This window comes from Psammomys obesus, unplaced genomic scaffold (genome assembly GCF_907164565.1).
Source record: "Psammomys obesus unplaced genomic scaffold, mPsaObe1.curated_primary_1811, whole genome shotgun sequence".
NCBI lineage: Eukaryota > Metazoa > Chordata > Mammalia > Rodentia > Muridae > Psammomys > Psammomys obesus.
In genome coordinates, this window is record NW_026596149.1 from 4,233,027 (window position 1) to 4,245,381 (window position 12,355).

Sequence of the window (12,355 nt, forward strand, 5' to 3'; positions counted from 1 at the left end):
CCTCCAGGGAAGTGCTTTTTGAAGTGAAATATCTAATATAAATAAATATGCACCCTTGGTTTTACTTTATAAAGAATCTGCTTGGCCTAGAAATAATGTCATACGTTTTGGTTGTATAGCCATGCTATCCCAATTAGTTCAACCTGAAAAAAGAGCAATTTCTCATAATTTTTTGGTGTATTTATGGTTCTTTAATTCAAAATGCTTTCAGTGAGGCTTTTTGATTGATTACAGAATAGCCATCTTCTTCAGCCTTTTCTCACAGCCATGCTTATTATTGGTGGAGTGACTATATGTAACACAAATGCTTTGTGAAGAGGAGCATGTTTATCTTCATCTCCCTCTTGGTTTGGAGAATATGTTTATTTACACAATTAACTTTCTTTGCGATGAATGCATAATGAACCTAGAAATAGCTTGTCATTTTGCATGAATAACAATCTTAGGCACAATTTGTTTATTTTATCTGTGTGATATCTTTTGAATCGATTATTTGGTAAAATTTGGCCCCTCTTTAGTAAACCTTTCAGATGAGTAGATACTTTGTTGGAAGAGATTATCTTTGTCATGGCAAATCATAGGTTATTAGAGTTAGAGAGGTTTCTTAGTGGTTAAGAACACTTGCTGCTCTTGAAGAAGACTTGGGCTCATTACCCAACATCCATATTGGCATCTTACAACCTTTCTAATTCCAGGTCCAGGGAATCCAGTGCTCTCTCCTGGCCTCCACAGATACCATACATGGTGTTCATCTGTGTATGCAGCCAAAACACTCATACACATACAATGAAAATATATAAATTAAAAAAATAAAGTATGGGTTATCATTGACTTTGAAGTGTGTAACTCAGAAGGCCTGAATTTATAGCTAGAGCCAGAGATGTCAGAGAAGGCCTGAAAGGCAAGGTTTGTCATAGATTTAGCTCCTCCGGCACACCAGGCCTCACACATGATGGGTAACTGCTTCGTCATGAACCACCCCTCCCCCAGCTGCTGCTGTGAACTCTTACTTAGAGAAGGACCCAACACATTATGGCAAGGTTGTCCTACAGTGTAGCTTCATCCATATGAATATTTATAAGTAGTGAAGAAATATTCTCTAAGGGAGGTGCTGGCACATGCCTCTAATTCCAGCATCAGGAAGCAGAGGCAGATGGGTCTCTGTGAGATCACTGCCAGCCGGATCTACCAAGCTAGCTCCAGGACAGCCAAGGCTACACAGAGAAACCCTGTCTCAAAAAGCAAAAACAAACAAACAAAAGAAATATTCACAGTGTTCATGTCATGAAGCAACAGACACCCATTTTTCTATTTTAAAACTGGTTCTCCCAGACTCACACAACACTGACTTTGAGAAGGATAATGGGACCTTGAGCACATGTACTACTGTAGAGTTTGAATTGGTTTCTACACCAGGTTTTCCCAGTGGATGAGCCACACATTCTTCATTTTGAATGAAGTCATCAGATGCCCCAGTCAGACAGCCTGTCTTTTTCTTCCTGCGAGATGGAGTGATGTTGACGGCGTAAGATCTGTAGTGCCTTCCCTCTGTGTGAGAAACCCTGTTTGGTGGACTCTTTGCTTTTTGGTAGAATCCTGTAACTGACAAAGCTGGAATTATTTTTCTGTTGTTAAGGAAACTAGTTAATTTTGCTATGTGAGGTTTTTTTTGTTTGCAAGTTTTTCTTTTATAATAAAGCTCATGAAAACAATGAAGAAGATTGAGCTGGTAGAATTATATGAGAAAACACATTGTTCTGAGAACAAATGCTGTTCTTGTAGCTTTCTTCTACTCACTAGAATTTTTTACACTGAAAATGATGTGGTCTTACTTGACAGAAGGTTTACAAAGAAGATTTTGAGAAGGAGATTAAAGGAAGGTCCTCACTGGATTTAGACAAGACCCCCGAATTTCTACACTTGAAGTACATCACCAACCTGATGAAGGAGGTATGGCCTTGCAAGTTTATAGTAGATGTCACAAAAGAGGGGAACTGAAGAAGTGACCCCAGAAACCTCTGCTTAGCAATTCTCTACTAATTGCATTCTTGAGGTGTGAACTCTTTATTCTGGTTGTCACTATCTGGGCCTTGCATTTTCTTAACAAAGGAAAGTCTAAGTTAATATGTCTACTTGCTGTCGAAGGAAGAAATTCTCCAGGTTTTCTGGAAAATTTTGCAAAATATTCTTTTGCATTACGATTCTAGCTCAGAAAGTCTGTGAGTAGTGAATTTATAGCTTCACAGCAGCTGGAATTTAAACAAAAATTTAATGAAAGCTTGATCCTCTCTATCATATGTCCAGATATATTACATATTAAAAATAATATTATATATTATTATATATAATTTGTAATATATATTTGATATCTACTGTCATATGTATATGACAGTATATATATATATAAAATAAAATAAAACATATATATATATATATATATATATATATATATATATATATGTATATATACACACACATGCCTCTAATTCCAGCACTCAGGAAGCAGAGGCAGATGGGCCTCTGTGAGATCACTGCCAGCCAGATCTACCAAGCTAGTTCCAGGACAGCCAAGGCTACACAGAGAAACCCTGTCTCAAAAAACAAAAAAGAAACAAACAAAAGAAATATTCGCAGTGTTCATGTCATGAAGCAACAGACACCCATTTTTCTATTTTAAAACTGGTTCTCCCAGACTCACACAAGACTGACTTTGAGAAGGATAATGGGACCCTGAGCATGTGCACTACTGTAGAGTAGTATATATCTATACATTTGTTTTATTTAGGCAGGGGTGGATGCATGCACCCACTACCACAAATTATGCAGTTGAATTTTCCACATTTGGGGCAGTCTCCGGGATAAGCACGTCTGGAGCACAGTGGATAAGCCTTGTCCTGAGAAAACCACCTTCTCTTTTTTCTCTCATTTATACTTTTTGTTTATTTTCAAAAGAGAATGTTTCTCTGTACATTTCTCTGTATAACCACAGCTCTGTATGTCCTAAAATTTGCTCTGTAGACCAGGCTGGCCTCAAACTCACAAAGATCTACCTGCCTCTGCCTCTGGAGTGGCTGGGATTGAAGCTGTGGGCCACCACGGCCCAGCTGAGCAAACCACTTTCTTGAAAGCTTAGTTTTCTTAGTTATCATAAAACATATTCTACAACCAGCTTTAATTTTTATATTTTTAATCTTAATTTTAAATTATGTGTACACGTGTTTGTGTATGAGTGCAGTGTCTACAGAGGCCAGAAGAGGGCATCAGGTTCCCCAGAGCTGGGGGTTGAGCCATCCAAACTGGGACCCTGCTAACTCAAGTCCTCTGGATGGGCAGAACATATTCTTAACTGTGGAGTCGTCTCTCCAGCTTTTGGGGAAGTTCCCTTGTAGTATCATGATGTTTGATATCAGAAATGAGGTACTCACATTGGAAAGAAAGTCTGAATATATGATTTATTCAAGAGTTCTTTCAATTCTGTGTAGGGAAAAATTGTAGTTAACATATATAGAGCAGAACTCATTACTGTTTTTTTTTGCTTTTATCGCCATAGAAATTTTCTTGTTATTTTAATTAAAAATTGGTTTACAAGTAATATATTAGTTTTTTGAATGTTAAATTTTTTAACTGTAATAAATCAACATTATACTTGTACTTCAATACTTTAAAAAAATCAATCCATTTTCTCCAAGTGGCTCAAAGTTAACTCTATTATGACAGGTTTATTTGAATGGTTATATGTTAATGTAATCTAGAATATAATATATAATAAAATATGCCTATAAAAAGAAAAGTGAAGTTTTACTCTAAATTTTTGAATTGAAGAAATGATTCCTCTGAAAGAAATGTATTAAACTAGTGGAATGTGCTGAGGCATGATTTTCTTTCTTTCTTTCTTTTTTAGTTCTTATTTTTTAAATATTAATCACAGGTTATTTACTTTGTATCCCAGTTGTAGCCCCCTCCCTCATCTCCCCCAGTCCCACCCTCCCTTCCTCCCTCCCTCATCTCCTCCCTGTCCCTTTCCAAGTCCATTAACAGGGGAGGTCCTCCTCCCCTTCCATCTAACCCTAGCTTATCAGGTGTCTTCAGGATGGGCTGCAGTGTCCTCCTCTGTGGCCTAGCAAGGCTGTTCCTCCTTCGGGGGAGCAGGGAGGTTAAAGGAGCCAGTCATTGAGTTCATGTCAGAAATAGTTCCTGTTCCCCTTACTAGGGTACCCACTTGGATACATGGGCTACATCCGAGCAGGGGTTCTAGGTTATATCCATACATGGTCCTTGGTTAGAGAAACAGTCTCATAGAGGACCCCAGTGCCCTGATATATTTTTTTCCTTGTGGAGCTCCTGTCCTCTCCCGGTCATACTAACTCCCCCTTTTATCATATGATTCCCTGCACTCTGCCGAAGGTTTGGTTATGAGTCTCAGCATCTGCTGCTTTGATATTCTGCTAGGTAGAGTCTTTCAGAGGCCTTCTGTGGTAAGCTCCTGCTCTGTTTCTTGTTTTCTCCTACTTTCCGTGTCTATCCCATTTGTCTTTCTTAGTGAGGATTGATCGTCTTACCCCGGGTCCTCTTTCTTGTTTAGCTTCTTTAGGTGCACATATTTTAGTATATTTATCCTATCTTATAGGACTATATAAGTGAGTATATACCATGTGTGTCTTTCTGCTCCTGAGATACCTCACTCAAGATGATTTTTTCTAGGTCCCACCATTTGCCTGCAAATTTCATGATTTCCTTGTTTTTAATTGCTGAGTAGTATTCCATTGTGTAAATTTAACACAATTTCTGTATCCATTCCTCCGTTGATGGACATCTAGGTTGTTTCCAGGTTCTGGCTATTACGAATAAAGCTGCTACAAATGTGGCTGAGCAAAAGTCCTTGTTGTGTACTTGAGCATCTTTCGGATATAGAGGCATGATTTTTATCTGGAGGTGTCTTATTGTGAACTTATGATAAGCAAGTGACAGCTGACTTTGCCATTTAAGTGACATAAGAAATTACTGTGGTTTCCTGGAATAGCAATATAACCTCTATATGAATTCTCTTTTCCTTTATTTTTGTAACTTTTTATTCTTGTAGATTTTCTTTGAAATTGAGAGCAAATAAATGATAGTTTTAAAACTACACCATTTGTACGCATGCTAAGGCAGGACCTTCCAATCATTTGCATATAGTTGACTAAGTGAGGTTAGTCTTTGACTGTTTCCTTTTATTTCTTTCTTCTTTTTTAATGGGGAAAATGTGACTAAGATTTTCAAAAGAAGTATTCAGAACAATAATGCTTTGAGTTTCTTATAACTAAAAATGTAGTAAGATTCAGTTGATAACATTTTAGAAGTTGGATCCTGAATGTCTGAAAGGACAGGAAAAGGCCTACAAAACTATTCATTGGAGCAGGCAGCATTCTAACAAAATTTCATAGACTGAGTGGTTTCAAATCAGACAGTTCTCCTGGTTCTGAAAACCAGGAAGCCCCAAATCAAGGCACTGGTGGATTTGGCTCCAGGCGAGAGCCCTGTCCCTGCTTGCTGATGGCTGCTTTTTGTCACTGCAGCAACTGAGCAAGGGAATCCTGGTATCATTTCCTATGGAGCCTCTAACCTCATCAAGGAATCTACCATCATAACCCTGTCAAAACCCAATTACTTCCCAAGGGAGCAGAGGCTTGAACACATAGAGTTTGGGAGGGACACAGTATTTCATTCATAACAGCTATGGCTAAACCCTCACATAGTTACCTAGAGAGAGTTAATTGAAAAGCCACAATTGATTTCTTAACACAATTATTAATTTCTACATCTAAGCCCTTTGCTGTAAGTGGATTCTATGCTGTAGGTGTACTTAAAAAAAAACTCTTTATATGTATTTTTTATCTTTTTCTCCCTACTCCACCCCAATCCCTTCCAACATCCCACCACCAAGTAGAAGAGAGAAAGGGTCAATGGGAGAGGGGGCACAGTTCTCTTAGCTGCTTCCTGCTGGTCAGGGTTATTGGGTTCCTTGGAGCCAGTCCAATCCTTGTTTCAGGAGATCTCCAACTTCTTGTCTCACTGCAACAACAGCAACAGGAGCCAATGGGAGGAAGCAGCATCAGCCTTATTCTTTCTTGGAGGCTCTAACAGAGTCCTCAGATTTAAACTCTCTGCAGCTGGCAAAGAGCTCCACATGAGCCCACATGAGGCAAATAGTCTGCTGCTGTGGACCATCTGAATCAGTCCCACATCCCACACCTGGCACCAAAACAAAAAAAAGTTTATATCCACAATACTATGCTATTTACTTTATGGCCTTATATTGCCATGTAGAGTCTCCCAAGTGTCATTTTATATTTTAAGATGTATGTTTCATATAAGGCCTTTGGCTACTCCAATATTTGGCCCAGTTTTCCTTCATTGCCTTTTGGTGTGAATAGAACATTTATTTTCTTTTGGCCAACATGAAAATGGAGACTGAGTTACTAAGAGGCCTCTTAAAGGTCACATGACTAAATTAGTAGAAAGGTGGGGGCTTTCATTCCAGGTCATCTGACTGAGAGTTGCTTCTAAAATCACAAGCAGATGCTTTCTGATTACTTCCCCCTGAAGGGACGACCTTACCAGGCCACAGGAAAAGTCCTCATAAGAATAGATGAGCTGGGGTCGGTGGGTGGGGGCTCCCCTATTCTGGAGAATAAGGGAGGAGAAATAAAGGAGGAGAGGAGGGAGGGGTCTATCACTGGGATGTAAAGTAAATAAATAAATAAAATTTTAGAAATCGCAGGCAGGCTTAACAATGTCTTGTAAACTATTGTTTGATCAGAACTCAGGCTAATTTAATGATTCAGGACAGGATGGGGATGGCGGTGGCATGACATGAACTCCAGAATCAACTGAAACCTAATTTCTTATCACTGGAAGGAATGACATTTTTTATTTAACAAAATATTCATAAAATGAAACTTGTTTTAATAGAACAAAGTATCGCTTTTACAATGCAAGTAAGTAAGGAAATAAACAATTTACCAGTAGAAAATACATTATATACAAGAGCCTATGTTTCCTTAAAATACAGTATCAAATGTTGGTATGTAGCTCAGTTGGCAGAGTGCTTGTCTACCATGCACAAAGCCCTGGTTCCCCCCACACACACACACAACACCAGTTAAAATGAGATTGGGTGTACATAGCTATAATCCCAGCACTCAGAAAGTAGGGGAAGAGAGCAATCAGACCTTAAAAGCCATATTTGTCTATTTGTGATTTCTAGCCAGCCTAGGCTATATGACACTGTATCTAAAAATTTAAAGAAATGATATTAAAGCAGATATTCAAGTCTATGTTATCAATTTCAAGGAAGTTATTTGTTTCTTTTTTAAATAGATCTTTGATTAAAATACAATCTTAAAAACACGTCTGGCTATAGCAAGCTTTGGCTTTGTAATTTTTTTTTCCAGTAAGTTCTTCTAGAAATTCACATCAAATAGATACTTTCTAAATCACTTCAAATAATAAGAAGCATATATATTCTTTTTTAATACGTATTTTTTAATTCACTTTGCATCCTGGTTACAGCCTCATCTCCCCTCCCCTCCCACCCACTTCCCTCTTTCCCTTGCCTATTCCTCAGAAATTGAGAAATCCCTTTCCCATCCACCACAGCTCATCAAATTGCATCAGGAAGGAGCATGTCCTCTTCCCCTGTGGCCTGGTAAGACAGTCCCGCCTGAGGGAAGTAATCAAAAAGCTGACAGGTGGGTTTATGTCTGATGCATTTCCCACTTTCCTTACTAAAGGGACCACATGAGGCCTAAGCTGACCATCTGCTACATCTTGTAGGGGGTTTAGGTCCAGTTCCTGCATGGTCTTTGGTTGATGCTTCAGTCTCAGCAAGTACCTCTGGGCCCTGGTTAGTTGGCTCTGTTGATCTTCTTGTGGAGCTCCTGTCACCTCCAGGTCCCTTTCTCTTTCCTCCCACTTTTCCACAAGACTCCCTAAGCATCGCCCAATGTTTGGCTGTGAGTCTCAGCATCTGTTTTGAGGCACTGCTGGATAGAGCCTCTCAGAGGACAACTCTGACAGGCTCCTGTCTATAAGCTTAGCAGAGTATCCTTCATGGTGTCTAGTGTTGACACTCTCAGGTAGGGTGGGTCTTTGGTTGGGCCAGGCATTGGTCTCTTCTCTGTCTTCATCCCTGCACGTCTTGTAGGCAGGGTAAATTTGGGGTCAAAGTTCCCCTCCCTCTGCTAGGAGACTAGTCTAGTTAGAGGATGCCTCCATGGCCTCTACTCCAGCTCTTAAGGGGAAGATATCTTTTTAAAGAAGTTCAGTGTGATGCCAAAAGGCGCTGGGAGAAAGGATGAAGCACTGATAATAGTGGGTGCCACTTTGAGTTTGATGGAGGAGAAAATGAAATGTCAAAGAGAAATAGGCGAGAATGTTCAGCATCTAATTTTTTCCTTTCTAGCAATATTTTCTCCTGTCTGTGGTCTCTAGAAGACATGCAAACTGCCATATGAGTTAAAGTAATTACTGAGATAGCTTCAAATGAAATATTCTATTCTTGTCTTATAGAAAGAATATAAAAAAGATCTGGAAAATGAAATAAAAGGGAAAGGAATGGAACTTAGTTCTGAAGTTCTTGATATTCAGAGAGCAAAGCGAGCATCTGAAATGGCCAGCGAGGTGAGTGGATTCATTTAGGAGCTTAGAATGAGAACATTTTTACCTTCTTTTGTGACCAACTTATACAACTCATGTGTATAGATGCTGATAAACAGCTATGTGTTAGGCTTTTCTCAGGGAGCAAATTAATGATAATTTTGTTCTCACAATGCTTTGGGGAAAATGGTCATTTTAGAGAAATCTGTGTCATTGACAAAATATTCCTGTAAGATTTGACCTGGTTATTTAAAAGCAAAGAAAGGGAAATCAATGAGGTAGGTGGAGTCACCGTGGGTCCTGGCTGCCATTGAGCAGCCTGTGTTGTCTTGCTCTTTAAGGAACACACATTTATCATCTTTATCTGGTTACTGATAAGTTAAAACTCTGGATGCAGTTAAAGTAGTTGCTTCTCATTTCATAAGAACTTTATGAGAAGAAATTAAATGTCCAGTTTCAGTCCCCCGTTCCTGATACCGTCATTACTTTGGTGCCACACAGTGGCTTTGACATGCACCTGGCACCTCCCCTCAGCCACCCAGCACACACCTGGCCTCTGGCACCTGCTTAGAGAACTGGCATCCTCTGCTTTGGCCCCACCCTCTCTGACCTAAGAACCTTGCTACAGGTGCCCAATCGATATGGCCTCCAACACCTGATAAGAAACTCAGCCTCTCCTGTCTCAGGCCTGTCCATTCTGATTCAATTCTCCAGTCAAAAGACACAGACTAAGCCACAGAATTAGGAAATAGTGTCTACCCTTTTTGTTTTCTACAAGAAAGAAGCCTCACTTTCTTGGCTTAGAATGAAAGATGGAGACGAATATTCTAAGGAAATGGGGCCAGCAAACAAGCTGTTCTAAACGAATGCAAGAAGACTTCGAGTAGAGACAAAGAAGCCTGCTTTATTTCAATCCACCAAGAGGACTGATTCTAAGCATAAGTCCACCAAAGTCATCTGTACCCAACCTCACAAAGCAAACGCTGCTAGACATTAAGCCACAGGTTAACCCCAATATAGGAGGGGACTTCAATATCTACCCTCACCAATGGACAGAATATAATCAGAGAAACACTGACACTAAATGGCATCATAGGCCAAATAGATCTGATACATACTTACAGAACAGTCTACCCGGACACTACTTAATAGACATTTTCCCCCTCAGTATGCCACAGAAGTTTCTGTAAAACAGATAATCTATTGATACACAAAGCAAATCTCAACAAATCTAGGAAAAGTGAATTAACTCCGTGTATTCTATCTGACCACAATCACATAAAGCTTAATCAATAAGTACCAAAAATATAAAAAAAAATAAATAAATAACAAAAGGAACACCAGAAGATAGAAAAATTCATGAAAATTAAACTATTCAGCTGTCAAGTATTCTAACTATTGAGGAAATTAAGGAGGAAATAGAGAAGATCTTAGAATTAAATAAAAATGAAAGTGTAACTTACTAAATTCTCTGGGATAAAATGAAAAAACAAACAAACAACAACAACAAAAAAAAAAACCCAAAAAGTCCTGAGAAGGAAATGTATTGCTCTGAGTGCTTATATTAAAAATGAGATGACTTCAAATAGATAATTTAATAATGTACTCAAAAGGTTTGGGAAAATAAGAACAAATCAAACAAAGCAGTAGATGGGAAAAATAATTGAAACCAGGGTAGAAATTGAAGAATTAGAGACAAATATGCAAACAAGCCAATACAAAGAACCAATGACATGAAGAGTTGGTTCTTTGAAAAGACAAACAAGATTGACAAACCTGGATCAAATTACCTAAAAGAGAAAATCCAAATTAATAAGATTGGAGATAGGGAGACATCACAAGAAACTGAACATGAGCACACATGAAAAATATCATTCCCCATGTCCAAGTTGGCTTTACTCAAAGAGTCAAGGATGGTTTTGCATATGCAAATTGATAATTGTAATAAAATGTGTAAATGAACTTAAAGAGAACACACATGATCATCTTAATAGAGAAAATTCTTTCAACAAAATCAAACAGCCTTCATAATAAAAGTGCCAGAGACAATAAGACTGGAGAAAAAGTACCTCAGTGTTATAAAGGCTGTTATATATGTCAAATGGTTAGAATTTCTGCTAAATAGAGAAAACCTCAAAGCAATTCTAAAATCAGGAACAAGGCAGAGCTAGCGTTCAATACAGTGCTTGGAATTTAGCTAGAGCAGTCAGATGAGAGAGGAAATAAAGGGATACACATAGGTAAAGAGGTCAACATATCCCTGTCTGCATTCTTCACAGAAATAGAAAAAACAATCTGAAATTCATAGAGAAACAGGGAAGGATGCTAGCAGCCAGAGTAATCTTCTTTGGTTGTGACAGTGTAGCCAGTCTTCATTGAGGGATCAATCTCATTATTTCTTGTCCATTATATCTAAAAAGTTTGTTTTATTACTATGGCAGGTCCAGTTGAAAAACTGAGTGATTAAAAAAAAAAAAACAGCTGAGTGATAAGATGGCAGTAGAAATAGCAACAAAGCAGGCCTTGGGGGTGAGGTGAGGGGCAGAAAAAGCTATCCCTCTGTCGCTAAGCCCCACCAATGCCGGGCTTTGTGTCGCTGCCTCATTTTCTCCACTGTGGTCTCACGTAGAGCAATGATTAGCCCTGTTTCAAAGATACGAAGGAATGGTAGCAATCATCTGTAGTGTCACATAGCTTGGTTGTTGAGTGCTCTGGCCTCATTATCCGTCTTCTTAGGATAACATGAACCCCTCCGTGTCCTTTTGCCTGTCTCCCAGTCTCCGAGGCAGCACTCCATGAAGATTCTCACTCAACAATTACCTTTTTAACAGTATAAAACATCTCCAGTGGGAATAGTAGTTCTAATTATGTATTCTCCCTACTTAAATCTTGGTGGTAATTCATGGTAATAAGCCTTGTATTCTCTTGGACATTGCTCATTTACCTATTTTCTTTCTTAGTAAGTGCTTTTGTATGTGCATTCATGTATGTGTGTTTACATATGTGTGAGTGTGCTTGTGTGTGGTATGTGGCTGGAGGCTGATGTTGAGCATTCTTTTTGATTGCTCTCTACTTTATTAACTGAGGGTCTCTGCTGATCCCAGAGCTTACTGATTTGTTTAGTCTAGTCTTGGTGGCTTCTGGAGTATCTAAACTCTAATCCTAATGCTTATATTGCAAGTGCTTTATCCACTAAGCCATCTCTTGGTCATTTAAAAATGTTTAGGTTTTTTTGTTGGTTTTGTTTCATTTTGTTTTGTTGTTGCTTTTGGTGTCATTGACTGTACTTACATGTTGACTAAATTGTGTTGAATGTTGTTTTTATAGAAAGAATACAAGAAGGACCTGGAGTCAGAAATTAAAGGGAAGGGAATGCAAATTGACACCGATACCCTTGAAATACAGCGTGCCAAAAAAGCTGCCAAGATAGCCAGTGAGGTGGGTGGAGAGGTTCATACAGACCTTGAAACTCTTATTTCTGTACTCAACAAATCATATCAACAGCTGGATTAGTACATGGGAGCTCTCGGAGCTTCGTGGGCTGGCTTGACAGTTTGGAATGGAAATCATTTCAAATCATGATGTTAATTTGGACATTTATAGTTTCCATTTTGCTCATAGCCTTTAAAAACATCAAAGGAAGCTTGGAAAGAGGTATTTTGATAGAATGCACACACACACACACACACACACACACACACACACACACACACACACA

General features: G+C 38.8%; 1 protein-coding gene across 2 annotated transcripts in view; it reads left to right on the forward strand.

Annotated features, from left to right (window-relative positions):
• The window catches only part of Nebl (nebulette), a 365,083-nt gene that overhangs the window by 299,859 nt on the left and 52,869 nt on the right, over positions 1 to 12,355 (forward strand). Inside the window, exons 17-19 of one of the 2 annotated variants that reach the window (XM_055593781.1) lie at positions 1,840 to 1,950; positions 8,551 to 8,661; positions 11,965 to 12,075. The exons of the other annotated variant lie outside the window; for it this stretch is intronic. Of the exons in view, the coding sequence (XP_055449756.1) occupies positions 1,840 to 1,950; positions 8,551 to 8,661; positions 11,965 to 12,075 (333 nt within the window). The remainder of the gene's footprint in view (positions 1 to 1,839; positions 1,951 to 8,550; positions 8,662 to 11,964; positions 12,076 to 12,355) is intronic. 2 annotated transcript variants of the gene reach the window in all.